General features: G+C 41.5%; 1 protein-coding gene across 8 annotated transcripts in view; it reads left to right on the top strand.

Annotated features, from left to right (window-relative positions):
• The first annotated feature begins 385 nt into the window (after positions 1-385).
• The window catches only part of SLC4A4 (solute carrier family 4 member 4), a 254,617-nt gene continuing 232,358 nt past the window's right edge, over positions 386-22,644 (top strand). For 2 of the 8 annotated variants that reach the window (XM_038398376.2, XM_038398378.2), the window contains exon 1: positions 386-990. In XM_038398376.2, the coding sequence (XP_038254304.2) occupies positions 650-990 (341 nt within the window). In that variant the 5' untranslated portion in view covers positions 386-649. Of the gene's footprint in view, positions 991-1,160; positions 1,333-4,185; positions 4,208-22,644 lie in introns of those variants that run through there. The other 6 variants (XM_038398372.2, XM_038398373.2, XM_038398374.2 and 3 more) reach the window with 5 other exon arrangements.

Raw genomic sequence — 22,644 nt, 5'->3', positions numbered from 1 at the left:
GATGTTAAAAAAAAAAATTAATTCTGCACCAGTATCTGTACTCTCAAGAAAATGCTGCCCGAGGGGGAGTGTTAGCCTCCTATCCTTTCCACGTTCACCCTGTACAGTCCCTCCTGGAGAACTCTTCAGAACTTTCCAAGCAGGAGGCACCCTCACTACCACCTCACCTTCTCCATAGGCTTGATACCTCCCCAGATTTGCGAGGGGGAGGAGCAGGAGCCAGATTTGCATTTTTTCCCCCGTGTTCTTGTGCAAGACTAGCTTGCAGGGTTTCATATTCATACGTGTGTGTAGGGGGAGGAATCTGCCTGTGTTAGGGGATGTCAGACTTTTCTCCAACTTAATAAAATATGAAAAGTGTCAACCCCGCCCCCCTCGCACGCTTTATTGTGACCGCTGTTGAATGGTCTCAGCAGAGATAGCACTTAGTCCCTTGGGAACGGCCTGGCTTGTAGGGTTTAGTGGCTTGTAGGGTTTAGTAGCTTTAGAACAGGGGGGCAGCAGCTTCCACGTTCTGGTGGTGGTTTCTTTTCTGTACGCGCTTGATTTAGCAGGAAACTTTTTTTCCATTCTGGGTAATTTCCCATGGGGGGGGGGAGGGAAATAAAGCCCCCGCGGTTGTGCAGTGTCTTAGATCCCACCTTCCCGCATGCCAGGACGAGAGGCATGGTCTCTCCCCTCTGTGTTGCAAGGCTGTGGTTTGGTCACTTCACTCCAGCCAGCGAAGTGTGTGACTCTCGTCGTCACCAGGCTTACATGCAATTGGATGAACTTAACATGCTCCGACTCCAGCGGCAGGGGCCCCTCCCCGGGGGAGGTAAATGTGGCTCCGTGGGGAGAAAAAGTCCGAGGCGCTGCCGCTCCTGCCAAGCGGACCCATTCCTGCCCTCGGGAAGGGAGCGGGCGGCGCCCGGAGCCCTTGATCTCCTGCCGGCTCGGGGTGGGAGCCGGAGCCGGAGCCGGAGCCGCGCCCGGGCGAGCGACGGGAAAGTGAGTGAGCCTGGAACGCCAGGAGCCCGCGGCACCCAGACTCCGCCCCCAGCCCCTCGCCTGCCCCGGGCCCGCTGACGCCGCGCGGCCGCGATGGCACGCGGGGAAGGGGACGGCCCGAGGCCGCTCGCGCCTTTAAAACGGGAGCGGGCCGGCGGGGCCGTGCACCGCGCCGCTCGCACGCCGGCTCGGCCCGCCGCTCTCCCGGCCCGCCGGCTGCCCAGCGGAGCGCCCCGCTCGTCGCCCCGGCTCGCAGCTGCGGCTCCCGCGTGGGCAGCCGGCCCCCGGCCCGGCCCGGCCCGCCGCCACGCTGGAGGAGCGGCGGAGGACGGAGCCCCGGAGGTGAGCGGGGGGCTCCGGGCGGCGCTTCCCCCGCGGGTCTCCTGCCCCTGCAGCGGGCGGGGTCCCGGCGCGAGGGGCTCCGGCTGCGGGGGAAGGCGCCTGCGGTGAGCGGGTCTGTGCCGCCTGGGGAAACCGCCGCGGTCCCTTCTCTGCCTCCAGGGGCCCCCGCCAGCCCGCGCCGGGGATCCCCGAGCAGGGGCTGGCTGGCTGGGCGCGTGCGTGCGTGCGGGAGAGCCGCAATGACCCTGCCCGCGCGTCCCACACGCGGGGTGGGGGGGGGGGGGGTTGCTTTCCCGGATTCCCCTCCCTGCGGCGTGCGCCCCAGAGCAGTGCGGTGACCGGCACGGGCCGCCTCCGGGTCCTGGCTGGGGCGAAGCTCGGACGGAAGGAGGAAAGAACTGAAGGCCAGCGTGTTTCGTGAGCTTTGCGGCGCTGGCACGCTCGAAAATAAGTGCAGGCGCTAACGTGTCCGAGAGCAAAATGCATCTATTGCACAAGAGTGTGCGCGCAAGACTTCTCAGAGTGCAACTGGATATGTGCGCGTGCATGCGCAGACACCCGCACCTGGCGTGCATATTACTTGGGTGTACAAGTTGGGGCCCAGATCCTGCACCCTGATGTGCGCCCCCGGACCCTAATGGCCACGCAGATTCAGCTGCTGAAGTCAGTGGGGCTCTCAAAGAGCGAAAGGCTCCATTGGCACAGATCGGCTTGTAGGAACTGGGGCTCCTGTCTGTTGCGTGTGTGCAGTTATTTTATACCGCTTTCCACAGCGGTTAAATGACAGGTTTCAGAGTAGCAGCCGTGTTAGTCTGTATTCGCAAAAAGAAAAGGAGGACTTGTGGCACCTTAGAGACTAACAAATTTATTAGAGCATAAGCTTTCGTGAGCTACAGCTCACTTCATCGGATGCATCCGATGAAGTGAGCTGTAGCTCACGAAAGCTTATGCTCTAATAAATTTGTTAGTCTCTAAGGTGCCACAAGTACTCCTTTTCTTTTCACAGCGGTTAAAGACATTCTTCCATAGCGTTCAATTTGGCATATGTATGATGAATGCAGAATGTTACTTGCATGAAGGAAACCACAGGTTTGCCACTCTGAGAACTGCAGATGCAGTCTCTTTTTCTGTGACAGGTTTCAGAGTAGCAGCCCTGTTAGTCTGTATTCGCAAAAAGAAAAGGAGGACTTGTGGCACCTTAGAGACTAACAAATTTATTAGAGCATAAGCTTTCATGAGCTACGTGAGCTGTAGCTCACGAAAGCTTATGCTCTAATAAATTTGTTAGTCTCTAAGGTGCCACAAGTACTCCTTTTCTTTTTCTGTGGTAAGTTTAACTGAAAGTGGCTGTCTTGCAATGGCAAAGAGTGCTGGATTGGACCTAAAATGGGAAATGCATACTGCTAACGCTGACTTTTTACAGTGGATAGAAAACTGAGGAAATTTGTTTTAACATCTGTGTAAAAAATGACATTGAATTTTTTTTCCCCCTTCAGACACACCTCTCTGGTGTTTACCAGTTGATACCTGACAGAGGTATTTAAAGAGCTATTATTTGGCAACTTCTTTGATAAATCAGTAAAGCTTACTAATTTAACTGTCAGCGAGAACCATTTCAAGGAAATCTTATTTCTTTAAATGGTCTTAGTATCTCATCTGGCATTTTGCTAAATGGGAATATTCCACTCCCATAAACTAGCTGAGCAATGTTCCTTATCCAGTTTTCTCTCTCCTTTCTTTCTTGAACTTCCTGTTAAGAATTCTTGTCCTCAGGTATTCCACTCTCAGTAAAGAACAGACATGGAAATGAATGTTCAATCATCCTTTTTTTTTTTTTCTCAATCTTGTTTTCTGCTGCAACATTAAGGATTATTCTATGTTTCCTTGGTTAGGAGGGCATTCTTTTAGCACCAGTATTTAAAATTTTTTATAGTATTTCATAATAAATGTCCTTAGAGCTTCATGGCGACTTTGTTTAAAAAATATGGAACATATTAGGCTTGATGCTTTAAGAAAGGTACTTACCACCCCTGAAAAGTGACAAGCACGGTCAGCTTTCACTGAAGTCAGTGGCAGTTCAGGGTGCTCAGCACCTCTAGAGGATTGTGCCCTTAAGCACCGAAGGCCTGATATTGCAGACACTTATGAACTGAGTAACTTTATTCATAGACCTAGTTCCATTAACTTGGAGGGGACCTCTCCTGTGAGTAGAGTTACTCATGTGTCTAGGTATTTGCGGTGATCCTAAGGCACACTGGTAGTAGCTTCACTGGATTTGTGTTAAGACATATTCCACAGAGTACAGACTCTTAGAAATAAGAGACTGAGATGTACAGTTTGCTTTGTATCTAAAAACTACTTCATGCTTACAACATGCTTACTACGTAGCCCTGGTCTACACTGGGGGGGGGGGGGTCGATCTAAGTTACGCAACTTCAGTTACGTGAATAACATAGCTGAAGTTGACGTACTTGGATTGACTTATCGTGGTGTCTTCACTGCGGTGAGTTGACGGCTGCTGCTCCCCCGTCAACTCTGCCTGCGCCTCTTGCGGAGCTGGAGTACAGGAGTCGACAGGAGAGCGCTCGGGGGTCGATTTATCGCATCTAGACTTGACGCGATAAATTGATTCCTGCTGGATCGATCGCTGCCCGCCGATCCAGCGGGTAGTGTAGACATACCCTTAGTGACTTAATTGTTCCAGTTATGCCTATTTTTCCCGTAGTTAAAATTGGCTTGATGAATTTAGCGAAATGTTAGAGAGCCAAGCATTTTGTGTGGGAAAGAATTTGCTACTTGCTAACGTGCTATCTTGTGCAAATATATCCAGTTCTTATTTTGTTTGAAAACCAGAAGTTATCTGCATATAAAAGAGGTAAGAGTCTCTAGAAATACTAGAAATAGCTTAGTTGTAATTAGTTTTAGTTTCCATTTAGATGCAGAATCTTAAATGGAATTGTGTGTTTTTATATATTTTGCACTGCGGGTTAAGGGACTTGTTCATATGCTGTGGTCTGTCTCTTTCAATGTCTTGCATGTATTTCAATGCAGAAGTAAGTTCAGTGTCTTTCAAAGTGAGTTCTATGGTTTTGTTGTGGAATCACAGAAATGAAAAGGCTCCATGTCATTTCCAGGTTTTTGCTGACATTAAAGGATATGGCTCTGAGCTGTTTGTGGATGGCAGTACGATCCTGAGATTCAAGTGGTGCCTTGTTTCTTGTTCCTTCTATTTTTTTCAGACTGAAAACATGAAACGGTTACAGGTTTTATTTCACTTCAAAGGAAAACAATTTTCCCACCCGATCTCCGCCACTTTCATTATGTGTGAATTTCCACTCTCTCTAAAAGAGTTGGCAGAGCTGACTGCCTGATACGTTGTTAGTATCATAAGTTGAAAATGTGGTGCAAGGAGAGCATAGGCGTGTGTTGCTTTTATTTGTGTTTTCAAGGGGTGATGCAGTAAACATCCCCACTTGTTAGTTTTGTATCATCTGGAGGGCATTTTAAGTAATTGGGTTTTAAAAGAAATACAGTAGGGGAACCTTCAAAATACATTCTGATAATCTTACTATCTGTCCATGTATGGCAAATACTAAAACTACTGATACCTTGCACTGATAACTAAAGAGGAGATTTACACATTTAAAGAAAAATGTCTCTCAAGAATTGAAAATGTGTTCATTTGTAAATCATGTTGTTGTTCTCTGATTTGCCTGCCTGTCAATGAGGGCGCCATACTCAAGTATGAGAAGTTTCTTTCAGTGAAAGCAGGTTAAGTTTGCATCTCAAGGGGTCCCTGGTTGCAATAAGAATTTGAAGATGCATTAATATGACAGGATATGGGGTTTTTTGTTAATTTTATGAATGGAAAACTGGTTTTCTTAAGAATAAAAAGACATAACTTTTTTCTGAAATAGTAGAATGACTATCAGGCAGCTATTCTTAATAGATTAAAATAAGTCATTTAGACTAAGATTTATTACCTGCCTGTTAATAAATGCAAAATATTTCTTTTGTAGACAATGACTTGCTGGACTAGCTGTTTTCTCAGGAAGCTGGCATTAATAAGAATATTTGCATCTGTACTCACTTTCATTAATTATCTCTGCAGTTTATGTGCCATTCAGTTAGTGCAGATTGATGCTCCTTTGACTGAATCTTAAGCCTTTGTCACAATTGCATGGGTAAAAGGATTTGTAACTATCAAGCAAGCTAAGTCAGTTGTATCAAACTACAGCATGCACTTTGCCCATCTGTTACAGTTTTGAGTGTGACCAGGGATAGGAGGGGAGAAATGATGCAAATGCCCCTCCATTTTGGAGTTTGGGTTGTGTGTTTCTCTGAAGATACTTTATTGAAAATCAGTAGCCCCGATGCCTTTTCTATGGCCCTATTCCTTCAAGTCTGTTACTATGCACAACAGATTACGGTGGCTTAATTATAACAGATGGCTAGATCCTTGCCCTACTCTGGTGGCCTGGCTTTGAGGTATTTTTCTTTGTATATTAGCTTCAGGATCTGGACTCTTGTAGCCTGATTCAGTGTTCCTGTAATTGTCAGGGTCAGGTCCATCTTATTATTCTGTGTCAAGAGCAATCATCAGCTGCTGTGTGGCTTAAAATTTGTGCAGAAAACTTGAAAAGTGTGAAATCCACACAGCCATGGAACTTTAGATTTAAGATTGGTAGAAGTAGAATGTCTGGATTACCTCATGTCACTATACTAATCTTGGTGGTTTTGGATACAAAAGGGTGATGGGGAACCACATCTGTCTCTGCTATTTTAAAAAATAAAATAAAATACACACTCTTCTGTAATAAAGGAAAACTAGGGTGGGGAGAGAGAAATCCCTCTTAAACTTGTCCTATTCCTGAGTGGCTTGATGATAAAATGGAAATCTGCACCATTGGTATAAAGATTGAGTGAAATCCTGACCCTATTGAAGTCAATGGGAGTTTTGTCATTGGGCTCAGTGAGGCCAGGTTTTCACCCTGAACCTTCCTCTGATCTATCCTTTGTCTTATCTGTATTTGCTTTAGATTTCAATTTCCTTGGGACAGGGGCATTCCTTCTTCTGTTAGCACAGGGATGAGTCTGCTGATAGCATTTGGTTTAATAATAATAAAACTGTAAATAAGAAGTTAGAGCTTTGTAACTATTCAGATGAATCTGTACTGTGCTCTTGCCTCTTAAGTATTTGCTAGCATATAAATATGTGTCTTGGATTCTTTAGAACTCATTTACTCAGTATTGTATGATGGCTTCAAAGGAAGAATCATAGTCTGTCAGGTCAAGGCTTAGTATACAGACTTTTTAGTTCAAAGATGCATCTCTGGGTCAATGTAGGTGCTGAGAATGCATTGTACATTCATATTGGTAAATTGCTGTACGTGAAAACTAAGTTATCATTTTAGAAAGCAAATACCTTGGTTACTCTATTGTAAAATAATACAATTATTGTTGTTTTGAAAGGTTTTAGGGATTATTTTATTTTTAATTATACATGTGCATCGTACCTAACTGGGTGTTTTTTCCTTTCAACAACAGGTGAATTTTATTATTTGCAAAAGTAAGGGGCTAAGAAGTGCTCAGTACCTTGTGTGCACTATATCTGGTGGGAAGGCTAGGACTACAACAGGCTTTAAAAGAGAACTGGATAAATTCATGGAGGTTAAATCCATTAATGGCTATTAGCCAGGATGGGCAAGGAATGGTGTCCCTAGCCTCTGTTTGTCAGAGGGTGGAGATAGATGGCAGGAGAGAGATCACTTGAACGTTACCAGTTAGGTGCCCCAGGGGGTGTGAACCTGGCATTGGCTGGCCACTGTGGGAAGACAGGATACTGGGCTGGATGGACCTTTGGTCTGACCCAGTATGGCCATTCTTATGTTCTTATTGTATCCTATTTATCTGGACCATTCATCTAAATATTGACTTGAAACACCTCAGCAATTCCAGTACTGGCTGACAAGTGAGGATTAGGGGTGTGTTAAATAAATTTAAAATAAGATGTGTGCAGTGCCACTAAGTAAGTTAACTATTTGTAACCTTTATTCCCCATCTATCCATCTAATCTTTTTTTTGTCTTCTCTCATCTTGTCATGTTCCTTCTCAGATAATAAAGCTGTTTGAAGAATATTCAGTTTCTTTTTCTAATTTCTCAGTGGGGCACCAATCACCATATTGAGTTTTCAGTTCACAAATAAGACCCTCCGCACTTTCTGAATATCTGGCCCTTGAGCATTGAACTTGATTACTTTGTTCTGAAAATGTAACCTAATTTTTGCAGGATTTTTGTTACGTTCAGTGTTTGTAAATGCTTACCATGTAAATTTCAGGTTAAAACAGTCTCTGATGGCAAGATGTATATATTTGTTACTATTTTGAGTTGGATAACCTGTCCTCAAAAGCATCTATTTCAAATGTCTGCAAAGCACCATGTACACCTATGGCAATTAATATGTAATGTGTGAGACTATGCTTGAAAGAGGACACTGTTTTAAAACATTTTCAATACCTGTCTTAACAATCAAACCATGTTATGTATTTTGATTAACTTCTCTATAAAACCAGAAAACATCCTTCTATGCTTTCAGGGTGTATTGGTTTGCTGGAAACCAGAGCCTTTCATTCAGGTGCATTTGGTGCACCTGGCTAGCTATGCTGAAGACAAATGTAAAATTTACGCTTCAAACTGTTGCACAGATTCCTTCATTCCTGGGACCTACATAGACCACTGTCCTTTGAATTGTGATTCTAACACTCACTATAGGCCTGACCCAAATGCCACTGAAGCCAATAAGAGACTCCCCATCAACTTCAGTGAGTTTTGGATCAGGCCTTAAAGTAGCCCTTTCTTTCTTTTGTAATTTTATTTTGTAATTCAGTGGATGACAGGGGATGGATCACTTGATGATTGCCTCTTCTGTTCATTCCTTCTGAAGCACCTGACATTGGCCACTGTCAGAAAACAGGATACTGGGCTGGATGGACCATTGGTCTGACTCAGTATGGCCACTCTTATGACTTAGAGTTAGGAACAAATCAAAGATTGCTATGCTTATTTCACTTATGATTCACTACAGGCATATGCAACTGTGAGATAAGCTACTTGTTATTTCACTCCTAAACTTTTTTTTTTTTTTTTAATATTTTGGAAGTGTGAGCAGGTTCGGATTTCTGCTTTGTTACAATTTAAAATGTTTGTCAATAAACTCTAGAGCACCTCATACTTTAAGTAATTCTTAATTGTCCTAACATCAAAAAATCCTAATCCATGAATATCGCATCTGGATGATGGATTGTGACTCCTGTAAATACAGATTTAAGACTGCAGATTACTAAAATTCCTTTACTTCTGCCATTTATCATAATTATAATAACTTTCATTCAATTCTAATATAGTTGTTGCCTTAATAAATGTTCTAATTTAAAATATTCTGAGATCTTAAAATGTTGTCTTGAAGCTTTATAAAATGCCCTTCTTCCCCAAAATAAACTGATTATCTTGAAGTACAGTCTGTGACTTTTTTGTGTGTGATTAATTCTTTGAGTTTCATAAAGAAGCAGACAATGAAAGATACAGAAAGGTAAATGATTTACAGCTTGTATAAGTTTTCAAATACCGCGTGCTTCATGAGATCTCCAGTAGAATTATGGAATCATGCAGCTTTGACAAGTTATAAAATTGCAAGAGCAGACAATACAAACCAGACAATACTACATAAACACAACATGTTAGGCTGGGGGTAACAGTAATACCCTATTCATATAGGTCTTCTCCCATTGTAAGAGGCTACTGGATGGGAGGGGAGGCATTCAGAGGAATGGAGGCCTGGCATTCTTTAAGCCAGCTCAACTTTTCTATCCAAATGTACCTAGAAACAGGGTCCAAATTTCTTCAGATTCATATAATTGCTATCTACTGCAATGAGCTATTTATTCTTTGGCTGCTAAGAAAGGTCTGCATGTCGTGCTCTATTCTGGGCATAAACCTGCTCTTCCATTTTTGTAAAATCATATACTTGTTGATCATTGCAACCCTCAAGAACCCAAGTCTGGGTGGTGGTGGAGTTAAACCCAGTTTAGCGGGTCAGTCTGTGGAATTTAATTTCCTTTTGGGGTTCTGGTAAAGAAAATTGAGTGGTTTATGATCCAACCATAAGTTATGAAACAAATTACATTGCATTATACATCAGTGCAGCTCATCTAGTTTCCTCTGTTATCTATTTTTTTACTTTATTTAATTAAGAACCACTTTTCCCGTTTAGCCTAAATTGGGCTCCATAGCTGGGGACTGTTTTGAACCTGCACTTTGTCACTTTTACATCAAAGCTCCTGCCTACAAATCTAGGACTTTGATATTCACCTTACCTAAATGGTGAGCGACTTAAGTTGAAAACTGTGCTTTATAAATATGGAGTCCACTATGTGAAATCTGGCTCTGAGAGTACAGTGCAGAGTGTAACTTTTTTTATCGGTTACAGGTTATTGCTGCTACTCTGATGAATTAACTAAAATTTGACATGACTCCACTGAAGTTCAATCTCCACCGCCTGTACCAGAGTTTAGGTTTTACATTTTTCTGCATGTTAGCGCAGTGAGCCAGTATTAAGTCATAAATCCTAGTCGTTTGTATGTGCAACTGATTTGGATGGCTTTTTTCCATGGTTTTTGACCCTTGTATTCTGCGCCTCTGGTTTGTGTCACTACTGCTTCTTGAAGAAAATGGCAAATAGATTATTTTGGATGATACTGATAACGTTATGTTTCTGTGTAACCTTTAGGCAAAAGAAATGGATCTGAGCCCTAACTAGTATATTTTCAATAACATGTTTAGCTTTTGATTGTTTCTCATTGTAGATACAGAAATAGAATTTAAATACCCTAAATAAAGTAATTTTCTCCATTTAGTTTTTTAGTTTTTATCATCTCTGGAGTTTCCTGATCTCAGTGTTTCTAATCTTAGAATTTAACCTTGATCAGAAGGTTTTAGTTAACTGCTTTTTTTTTATACCTGGAGCTATAAAACTAACACTTCAGCTACATTATTTAAACCCTTATACTTGATAGCCAAGCATTCTGGGTCAGTCATTGAGGTTGCTAAATATAATTGGTCTCTGTGTGTAGGTTGGATTTGTGTAATGCTTGCTTAACAGCCAAATGACAAGTAATGTTTCAGTATATTGAATCACCTCTCAGTGCACTAGGATTGGGTAAAACCCATGTAAGCTAAATGTGAATTCACATGAATGTGTTTGAAATAGAAATTTTACACACACAAATTTAACTTAAGCCCCATGGTACACAGATGTTTTTGTAAACACAATTCTGTGACTTTTGCTTTTTATAAAATTAAACTGACACAGGTTCCATTTCGGACAATTGATGTCCTCAGCTGTGACCACTATCACCACTCTAGAACAGTAGCTCTGTCATACTGACTATCCTCGGGGATTGTCTGTTTCTAGCCAGAAACAATAATAGCAGGAAACAAAGATATGTAGTCATGCTCTCCAATACTTAATGAAGGCATTCATTTGAAAGTCTTGATGGCACAAACATAGAGTGTATAGTGTCCTGAGAACAGCATTATATGTATTATGCAACATCTCATGATCTATATGAGTGATGGTGTGTGACTATCCTGGATGAATTGTAAATGATGTGATCTACAGTAGCAATACCTCCCCGATACCATCAAATGAGCTGTATAATGTTCTTGAAATAAGGGCTCCAAACAAATCAGGGAAATGGAATTTTCATACAGTAAGCACTTATATAAACAAAATTATGTTGGGAAAGTCAAGGAAGTATAGTACAGTAGTCAAATTGGCTGAATGTGCTAGAGTGCTTTATTCATAATGCTGAAATACAACGGGTTCAATTTTGCCACCCTTACTTATCCTTATTGGCACTACTCACATAGGCCCCAATCCAGAAAAGCATCCTCTTAAATTTAAGCATATAACCCTATTGGAGTTGGGAAGGAATTTTCCCCTAGGTCAGATTTGCAGATATCCTGGGTTCTCCTCCCTTTCCCCCTCCCTTTCCGTGATCCAAGCTGCAAAGGTCCCTTGCTGGTCTGTACTAGAGTAAATGGTGGATTCTCTGTAACTTGAGATCTTTAAATCATGATTTGAGACTTCAGTAACTCAGCCAGTGGCAATGGGTCTATTACAGGAGTGGGTGGGTGAGGTTCTGTGGAGTGCAGAAGGTCAGACTGGATGATGACGATGAGCCCTTCTGGCCTTAATGTTTGAGTCTGAGTCTGCTGCTGATTTCAGTGGGACTGTTCTTGCTCAAAGGTAAGCCTATGTTTTCTGGATTCAAGCCTCTCTGAGCAGCCCCATTGAAATGAATGTATGAAATGCATGGCAAGGGAATTGAATAAGGGTGGTAGAATTGGGCCCTTAGTAGGCATAAAAACAGTTCTCTTGACCAACATTTAGACCCTGCTATAAATTGCCTGTTTTCTGAGGTTGAAATTCCTCTTAATGCTGATGGCCTGCACATGGTCCTGTGTGTCACATAAACCCTTAATCGGGGGTAAATTGTGGTGTGAAAGGTGTATGGGGCCTTATGCAGTGAATTTCACTTTGAAGACTGATCAGATGGCATCCGTAGTAATAGGAAAATATTTAGTAGCAAGATTTTAAGTTAAAGTGCTTTCACTTTATTTCTCTAATATATTAGTGACACATCATCAAAGCAAGTATGAAAGGGGAAAATTAATCTTGTTTCAAGACAAGTAGGCTAACTGCAGAAATACGCCATTGGGATGAATTGGGGAGTCTGTCTGTATACCACTTTGGAATTGTGGATAATTTTATGAAACTGTGTTGTGGAAAACCTACATGTATGTGGACTCCCCATCAGTCAGAGTTGTCATGCCTCTGTCAGGCCAGAGACAATGGTGAGTGGTCAGCACTAAATAGTCATCTATTCAAAGTAGAAGACCTCGGGGCAACCGGTTTGCTTAAGCTGGGAGAAGAAATTTTCTCGTCTTGTCTGAAAGGAAGGGGTTCTGAGAGCAGTGGAAAATTACTAAAAGCCCGAAGAAAAGAAGCAGGTGACCCCAGCAGAAGTCTATAAAGTGATTCACAGGGGAAACTGGGGAAAGAGAGACCGATTAAGATAAGATATGGCTGCAGGGGTGGGATAGGGGAGAGGGCAGAAGATCCTGGTGACATTCCAGATGGCACACTCATGATTTCCCCCATGGATTCCCTAGTGATGGGTGAGCTAGTGAGGGACATTGTGTTTTAGGCTACTTTATTTTGTGCTTTGCAAGATTAAGTATAAATGAGCATAAAGGTGTTAGACTGGGGTGGGTGGATGGACTGTCTCGCAACTGCTGTGAGCAGTTAACCTGTATCCAGAAGCTTTGCACCTTTGGGGTGTACTTCTGGGAGATGGGTATGTTTATGTACTGAAGAGTCTGAAGGGTCAGTGCTGCATCCAGAGGTGCTAGGCAGCTGGCCAACGGGTTCCAACACTTGGGATGGGGATGTGCCAAATAGAAGGATTGCTCACTGAGAGTCTAGGGAGTTGAGACTGTGGCAGTGGCTAGCCTCTGTTCAGGTGCCAGGAGCTTGAAACACCCAGGGCACAGGGGCTTTGATTCTCCTCACAGCAGTCCTCATGCATGTCCAGGAAAGGGCCCACTGGGATCTATGACTTTGCTATGCATAAAGATTTCCCTATAGCTGCACACGTGTTTTTTTTGTTTAGAGAGGTTAAAAATTAGTATCGGCCACCACCCTTCCCTACTTTTGTCTGAATATTAACAGTGATCGATACGAAATATAAGTTATGATTGTTGGACTCGTCTGATTTATGGAAGCAAGGACAATCGGATTCAAACAACACATCTGTTTTCCATGTCATGGAAAACATTTTCAGAGCTTCTGTGGCATTTGTTGGACAGTGTATTTTATATTTAGTCTTAGACTCATAGAAGATTAGGGTTGGAATAGACCTCAGGAGATCATCTAGTCCAACCCCCTGCTCAAAGCAGGACCAGGACCAGCCCCAACTAAATCACCCCCGTCAGGGCTTTGTCAAGCTGGGCCTTAAAAACCTCTAAGGATGGAAATTCCATCACCTCACTAGGTAACCCAGTGCTTCACCACCCTCCTTGCGAAATAGTTTTTCGTGATATCCAACCTAGACCTCCCCCTCTGCAACTTGCCCACAGAAATGGATTTTGACACCTTTTTGAGGAGACGCTGAGTTCTGGTGCTCGCTCTCATTTCAGAAAAGAGTGATTTCACTTAGTGTGGTAGGAGAAAAGTCTTGTGTTGTGATTTTTGATGTGGAAATGTCTCCTTTTAGTTAATGCATTAGTCTGATTCTCTCCTTTTTCAAGTTAACATGGATAGCTAGCATAACTGGAAAGGATTAACATAAAAAGTGATGGAAAAACATTTTAATCTGAAAACTGATCCATTAGGAAGGATAGATTGCTTTTTTAAAAATACCCTTTTTTAGAGAAACTTAGGGCTTTGAATCCAAAGTGAAGGAAGAGAAGAACCTAGTAAGATCAGGTTAATTATTTGTGTGACTCAGAAATGTGTCTTAAAAAAATCCTAAAATGTTAAGTGGAAGAAGGGGGAAAGCACCACTTAGAATTCTATTTTTATGAAAGTGACTGACTTTCAAAATGGCTACTTCAGAGAATGATCCATAACACATAGATGTCAATGGAAATTTTTCCATTGACTCCACCAGGCTTTGAATTGGGCCCTTGATGCTCTCTGATCCTGCTTCACAGACAGTCCAGTTGGATTTACATACAGCTCTAGTAAAGCAAGACCTTGAAAATACAGAGTTATATGTGCAATACACATAAATTAATAGGCACATTACTTTGAATATCATTTAATGTTTTAAAATGGGAATGGTGTACTAGACTCTTGAACAAAATCATAGGCCCTTAGGAATCATTGCAAAACAAAACCTTTTTGTTCCTTAAATTTTGTTTGGGACACCACCACCTCTCCATCAAAAGTTCAGTGTTTAATTTTGGTTCAAGATGCAGAATCAGAAAAACCACTTTGTGGAAATCCTAGTCTAGATCTTGTAATACCTTCTCCAGAGACTGAATAAAGAGAGGTCTTGTTTGTAGCTTTTACAAGTAAGTGAGAGGCGCTCAAAGTCCATGCAATTCACTGAAGATTAGCTGTACATCGTACTTTTTATTAAAAAGCAGTGCAATATCAACTCTTGCACATCACGCTCAAAATGTATACACTGGTGAGCATCCTGACTACTGTGTGGTCCTCGGGTGATGGTGAGATATGTGGGTCTCTGGGGTTGGTAGATTTCTGTACAAGTAAAACCAGCTGTCTTGCACTGTTTTTGCTTTTTTACTCCTAATCATCCATTAGGACACGCTTGTCTTAAGTCTTCCTGGTGTAGTGATGGCTTGGGTTGCAAATATCTTCTGTTAACCAGGACAAGGGATTTAGTATTTTCTTAGGGCCTGATCATGTGAGGTGACAAGCACCCTCAATTTAGCAGAGACTGCTTAACATCTTCCAGGAGATACTTGGCACCTTTCAGGATCAGAACCTGGTTTTGAAAATTCCAGTGATAGATTTGAAGTCTTGAACTGTGGTATCAATCCAGCTTTTCTGGCTCTAGTCCAAGGATAATCGTTCCACTTAGTAGAGCAGTACAAATGCAAGATAATGGGTACAGATAATCAGGATTTAATATTGTATTAGAGTATTTTCCTTTTACCTCTAAAGAGCTGTATTCTGATTAGATGTTCCTTTATAAAGCAGTTCATTGTTAATAGGTGTCTCCCAGAAACCGGCATATAGTATTACAAAGCTCAGCTGGAGTATAGCTGGCTATAATCTGGCAACAAATTTCAGGGTGCTACCTGCAACTGGCATTTTCAGATGCATACGTCTTCACCAAGGTCACTTGTTGGTAACTTTTACTCTCTTGATATTTTCAAAAGCACAAAATTAGGAATCCAAATGCCATTGACGTTCAGTTGGAGTGGGGCACAGAGTTCTCATTTGTACCTTTCAAAATCTACCCCCTCTATTCTTTAAAGTAGGTTCCAAGATAAAGATGGTCAGCTGAAGTTTGTGGGAATTAATTTCTGGGTGCCCAATATTTAGATATCTATGGCTAGTAGTATAAAAGATTTTATTGTTATGAGATTGGGATGATCCTATTAATTATTCATGTGGCAATACCAAGAGCAAGTTATAGCCGTTCATGCCAAATAAGTGCTGATTGCACGCTTCTGACTGTATGACCTGTCCCCAACCCACTAACCCATTTCCTTGGTAGTTACTGTAACATTCCAAACACAACAGCTTCAGAGAGTTGCCACTTTCTTTGTCATCAACATGCCAGGGAAATATTTCCTTGGCCCTCCAAGGATAGAAATGGAAGCGTTATTTTGCACCATCATGTGTTCTGCATATGCCACATGGATTATAGAAAAGAATATTTCATAATTTTTTTTTTTTTTTTTTTAGAGCTGTTTCTCTCAGACTTCAAGACCTATTTTGTCACATCGTAAAACTCAAAAGTACTTGGCCTGGCCAACTCTACCATTTTAATCAGTGTAGTTATAATGGGTTTTTAGTCTAACATTGTACTTTAAATCAACCTGCATGCCATTTCACTATTGACCATGTACCACCAGTGATACCTGTACCATAGTTTCAGAAATGCTGTTTTAGTGCATTTTTTGATGTATTGTGATTTTTTTTTAAATGTTCCCTCCATTTCTAAAGTAGAATTGTGAGTCCTACCATATAGGACTCAGAGAACTATTAAAAGCATTGTAAAATGACAAAATAATCTTTCTAGACTTAAAATGTCCTGATTTGAAATTTCATGGCCCTTCCATGGCTAGAAGTGAGGGCTAGGTGTCCCATTGCGAAGCTGGGAATCTCCCCTTTGGAGAAAAGTTTACAGGCATGTTGGGGAAATCTGTGCATATGGACTAGTCCTTCTGTGGGTTTGGAAACAGTTGGAACTAGCTTAACATCAGCATTAATAGGGACCTGTTCTTTAGACCAGCGTGCTTGAATACAAGAACCTAAATGTATGTCCTCTGAAAATGTAGGATACAAATGCTCTCAATTTCAAATACATACACTTCATTCTCAGAGCTGTGATTTCTCATATATCTATATCTGGCAGTTCTGACTGCTGTAATATATTTGCCCTGGTCCGCAAGCCCATTAGTCCTTGCACTGATGCCTGGCTACTTTGGGGAGAACTCGGGCCTCCTGGGCTAGTGTGGTAAGAAGTATCACTTGGCTGCCTTTCATTTCTCTCACACTCCTTGGCAGTAACAATCAGCAGAAACAACATGTACCAGTTGGCTGTGCACGCTTTTAGACACAGTTTAGGAAGGCAGGAAGCTGGTCCCTGGTATCAAAAAGATTGAGAAACACTGATTTAGAGGAAGGTCTTGTTGTGAGGGTTCATTTGCCCATCACTGTATAGGTCCTGCTCAGCACATTAGCTCTCTGCTTCTGTGTGCCTGTTATGTGCACCATGACTATCTAACTAGATCCTGACAGTATATTGCTCCTATCACCATATCCTGGAAGTACCTAAGCACAAGAATTGCTTCTCTGCTTACATGAAGAGTCTTACTGCTTCCTACACCAAAACAGTCGTCTTGTGTCCACTTCTTCGTTTACGTTCAAGATGGCAGTGAATTTATCCAACATTAGCAGTCCTGTTCAATGATTTCAGACGCTATTCGTCATCCTGTTGTTTCAGTCATCTTTTCTGCTGTTGCTCTTTTGGTGTCTGCTCTCAGCCCCCGAACGGAGTGTATCTCTAGTTGGGTGTCCCTGCTGCCGAGGTTAGTGTTCATTATAACAGTTTCAGGTTTAGTGTATAATCTCCTGGGTCATCAGTGCCAGCAGCCTACAGAGGAGGGTACTGCGGCTGAAATGGGTATTTTCTTCTCCTGGTGGCAGTCCTCAGTGGTTTAGTGAGAACCACTGTGGAATTCTCAGGTGACACTTCGCGCAGGGACACATTTCATGCATGAGGTCATTGTGCCAGTTAGCTGTAGCGGGCTTTGAATGGGATGATTTCTAGTCTCTTTGATTTGGGGAAAGCTTACCAAAACTCTAGGGGCAGAAGCACTTCTGTGCTGAACTGAATTCCCAGGTGATGCAGGGTTTGAAATGGGCAAATGCTGCTACTCTTGAAATTTATCATAAATCTGTGGGGTGGTGCAGCAGACAGATTTGTTGCCTGGGAATATAAGAACGGCCGTACTGAGTCAGATTAATGGTCCATCTAGCTTAGTATCCTGTTTTACAATGGTGGCCAATCCAGGTGCTTCAGAGGGAATGAACAGAACAGGGCAGTTATTGAGTGAGCTGTCCTCTGTGGTCCACTCCAACTTCTGGCAGGCAGTGGCTAGAGACACCCAGAGCATGGGATTGCATCCCTGACCTATCCTCCATGATGGACCTATCCTTCAGGTACTTATCTAATTCTTTTTTGAATCCAGTTATAGTTTTGGCCTTCACAACATCCCTTGGCAACGAGTTTCACAGGTTGACTGTGCATTGTATGAAGAAGTCCTTCCAGTTTTGTTTTTAAACCTGCTGCCTATTAATTTCATTGGATGACCTGCAATTACTTAAGATCAGAATGTGTCCTAATAGATATAATTCATATTAAGTTCATTTTGTATCCCTTGGGATCTGAGGTTGACAAAAATGTAGTCAGTATTTTGTTAAATACTCCAGAGTTGTTGAGAGAAAATGATTCTTCTGGATGATTCGGCTTGTGGTATTTTTTTCTGTGCTGGTCTGACCTGGAGTGTGAGAGTTGCTGGAGGTGGGGAAATTCTCTCTAATTTTTTTTAAATGCCTTATTTTCTTTCATTAGGGCAGCAATCACACTATCATGACCCAAGGTCATCTTTCCTATGTCAGACTTTCTCTAGTTCACTACTTGTCTTTTTTACCCAACTCATCACAACTATTTTTGATCTAATGCTAAGATTTTACCCAAGTCGTCTTTCCAGCCAAGTTAATCTGAGCTGTAATAGTCTTGAGAGCTTCCCACAGCTGAAATTGAAGTGCCATTCTCACCCCATCAACCTTACATTTCAAGCATGGCCATATGAGGTATCTCCTTAAAGGCAGAAAGCTAGAGGGGGAAAATTAAAAAATCACCGCACACACAATTGGTTAGATAACCAAATATGAAATCCTGCAGATTACACTGAAATATTTAATATGATTCTCCACTGCTTTACATTAGGTGTAATCACAGAGTGGGTCAGATAGTATAAATCATGTAGCTTCTTTGACGACACTGCAGTTATGCTGATTTACACCAACTGAAGATTGGTCACAGTGATGGGGTTTAAAACAAGAGTGGTGTAAACACTCTATATAGTTATTTACCCCTGTGTAAATTAAGAATAAATGGAATAGTGGAGAATCAGCTCCTTTCTACACAACTACTCACTGGTCAACAGTTAAGTTGCATAAAAACACAAAGCTTCTTGAAATATTAAATTTAATAATTTTAAAATCTCTACTACTGTTTCAGTTGCTTTTTATATTTCATGGAGGTTTTCTCTTTACCTGTGGCAAAATAATTGATTTGTTTTTTAAACTTGCCATATAATTCCACCGATAAACCAGGTGCTGCTTGTGTTTAATTTTTTTAAAATTAAAATTGACAAAGAAATTATGGTTTTATAAACTGGCCATATTGAATGTTGAGAAACATTTTATTCCCCATACGTACTTTAAGCTACAAAAAACCCTTACTGTGGTAGACCAGAATGGAGCCATTCATAAAATGTATAGTTAATAAATATTATGTTCTTAAATGTGTAAAATTTCACCTTATCTGACCCATTGGGAACTTTAAATGATCAGTACCATTATTTTGCCAAAGTATACTTTTAATAATTCCGGTTACTATGGTGTCTGGAAAACGCCCTGCTATACTGAAATTATAAAGACAATACCTCCTTAGAGTTCGTGTGACTGCAGCCACTGAATGTATTTAATCACTGTTAGTCAGGTCCCTGATTCAGCAATGCGCTGAGGTAGTGCTTAAATCCTATAATGGGGTGTAAGCATGTGCTTGAAGTTAACATACTTGAGTGTTCTGCAGAGTTGGGGTCCTGATTCTGATCTCTCACACTGATAGATTGCAACAAGTGTAGATTAAGGTATTATTCCATGTGACAGGTTTCAGAGTAGCTGCCGTGTTAGTCTGTATTCGCAAAAAGAAAAGGAGTACTTGTGGCACCTTAGAGACTAACAAATTTATTAGAGCATAAGCTTTCGTGAGCTGAAGTGAGCTGTAGCTCACGAAAGCTTATGCTCTAATAAATTTGTTAGTCTCTAAGGTGCCACAAGTACTCCTTTTCTTATTCCATGTGAGTAAGAGTAGTAGAATCTCTCCCTATGACGGCAAAAAGACACCAGCTATAGAAGTATGGCTGACCAGAATTTAAAGGAATTTAAGAGAAGTAGAATGATTTACTGTCCGTATTAGATGAATTTCTCAAGTATTTGAGCGAAGGCTGGCTAAATAGAATGAAATGACTTTTTTAAAAAACAAACAAACAAACTGTAACTCGTATTTTTATTTTTAGCTCAACTTTTCTGCTTTCACTTCCTTTTTGTATTATGTAAATATATATATATTCAAATTAATTTTTTATGAAAGAAAAACAGTAACTAACATGTTCAAGATTTTCCCCCTGACAGCTCGATGGGGTCAAACATGTCATGAAGTAGTAGTGTGCCTTGACTGTCGATTTAAAATGAAGTTAATTTAAGATGTCATCAGTGATTCTAAAACCACTTCAATTGAGCTAAATAACAGTGTAGCATGGTGATACCGAGCATATAATCTTACTCCATCCCCTCAAAATAATGGCAGTTTTGTGATTATCATCAAAGGGAAAACAACCAAACAACCAACCTTTCACTGTCCTTTGTGTCCTGTTCAGTGTTGTTCAGACCATTTGCTCTAAATCCTAATAACTGGCTTATGAGACCACAGTGTAAATTGACAAGATGAAGGTTCGAAGAGAATAAATAGGCACTGGTGTAAGTGCCATCTGACAAGTTGTTGGAGAAGACCATTTCTAAGAAATGCAGCCTTGTTAAATGAACTTTTTTTTTTTCTTTTCAAATTGAACTTGATTTATCCACAATTACAAGATAGGATAAAAAACTGAAGAAAATAGTAAGATCCAAATCTTATGCAAATATATTTAGATACCGAAGGGTGTATGACTAATACTGTGCTGTTGTCGTCATTTTATGAAGATTAAAGCAATGACACTGAACATGATCTAGTAATCTGGAGTCCTGGACAAATCCATCTTGGCCTGGCCTATTTGATTGATTGCCCCTTTGTGGTATTCTTTACTGAAGTAAAGTTGACATGGCTAAGCTATAATGAAAGTGACAATTGAGTGTGTGAAAATATTGGCCATATCTGATTCATGCGGGTCTTTTGAAAAAACCATGTACCCCAATGCTTTGCTCCTTCTGCACTCGTAAGTGATCTGAAAAAAGGGGTCAACAGTGAGGTGGTAAACTTTGCAGACAATACAAAAATTAGACAAGATCGTTAAGTCCAAAGCAGACAGCGAACAGTTACAAAGGGATCTCACAAAAATGGGTGACTGAGTAAGAAAATGGCAGATGAAATTCACTGTTGATAAATGCAAAGTAATGCATATTGGAAAATATAATCCCAAATTTGTGTGCGTGTGTAAAAACAATGAGGTCTAAATTAGCTGAGTTCTCTCAAGAAAGATCTCCAAGTCATTGTGGATAGTGTCATGAAAACATCAGCTCAATGTTCAGCAGCAGTGAAAAAAGCTAACAATGTTAGGAACAATTTGGAAAGGGATAGCAAATCATAGAATATCAGGGTTGGAAGGGACCTCAGGAAGTCATCTACACCAGTCCCCAACTAAATCATCCCAGCCAGGGCTTTGTCAAGCCTGACCTTAAAAACCAATAAGGAAGGAGATTCCATCATCTCCCTAGGTAACCCATTCCAGTGCTTCACCACCCTCCTAGTGAAATAGTGTTTTCTAATATCCAACCTAAACCTCCCTCGCTGCAACTTGAGACCATTACTCCTTGTTCTGTTATCTGATACCACTGAGAACAGTCTAAATCCATCCTCTTTGGAACCCCCTTTCAGGTAGTTTAAAGCAGCTATCAAATCCCCCCCCCCACCATTCTTCTCTTCTGCAGACTAAATAATCCCAGTTCCCTCAGCCTCTCCTTATAAATCATGTATTCCAGTCCCCTAATCATTTTTGTTGCCCCCCGCTGCACTCTTTCCAATTTTTCCACATCCTTCTTCTAGTGTGGGGCCCAAAATTGAACACCGTACTCCAGATGAGGATTCACCAATGCCGAATAAAGGGGAACGATCACGTCCCTCAATCTGCTGGCAATGCTCCTACTTACACAGCCCAAAATGCCGTTAGCCTTCTTGGCAACAAGGGCACACTGTTGACTCGTATCCAGTTTCTCGTCCACTGAAAGCCCTAGATTCTCTTCTGCAGAACTGCTGCCTAGCCATTTGGTCCCTAGTCTGTAGCGGTGCATGGGATTCTTCCATCCTATGTTCAGGACTCTGCACTTGTCCTTGTTGAGCCTCATCAGATTTCTTTTGGCCCAATCCTCTAATTTGTGTAGGTCACTCTGTATCCTATCCCTACCCTCCAGCGTATCTACCACTCCTCCCAGTTTAGTGTAATCCGCAAACTTGCTGAGGGCCGTCCTCCAGATCATTAATGAAGATATTGAACAAAACCGGCCCCAGGATCGACCCTTGGGGAACTCTGCTTGATACCGGCTGCCAACTAGACATGGAGCCATCGATTGCTACCCACTGAGCCCGATGATCTAGCCAGCTTTCTATCTACTTTATAGTCCAAAATAAGACAAAGTATCATCATGCTACTCTGTAAATCCACAGTACGCGTACATCTTGAATACTGCAAGCTGTTCTGGTTGCCCCATCTCAAAAAGGATATATTAGAATTGGAAAAGTTTTATGGAGATGGGCAACAAAAATGAATAAGTGTATGGAGCCGCTTTACTGTGAGGGGAGATTAAAAAGAGTGCGACGGTTCAGCTGTCTCTTTCCCAAGCTGAGGGGGCAATATGATAGAGATCTATAAAATCATGAAGGGTGTGGAGAATATGAATAAGGAAGTGTGTGTTACCCTTCACATAACACACAAACCATGGTCACCCAGTGAGATGAATAGGCAGCAGGTCTAAAACAATCATA

This window comes from Dermochelys coriacea, chromosome 4 (genome assembly GCF_009764565.3).
Source record: "Dermochelys coriacea isolate rDerCor1 chromosome 4, rDerCor1.pri.v4, whole genome shotgun sequence".
Lineage (NCBI taxonomy): Eukaryota > Metazoa > Chordata > Testudines > Dermochelyidae > Dermochelys > Dermochelys coriacea.
This window is presented reverse-complemented; position numbering and strand designations above follow the sequence as displayed.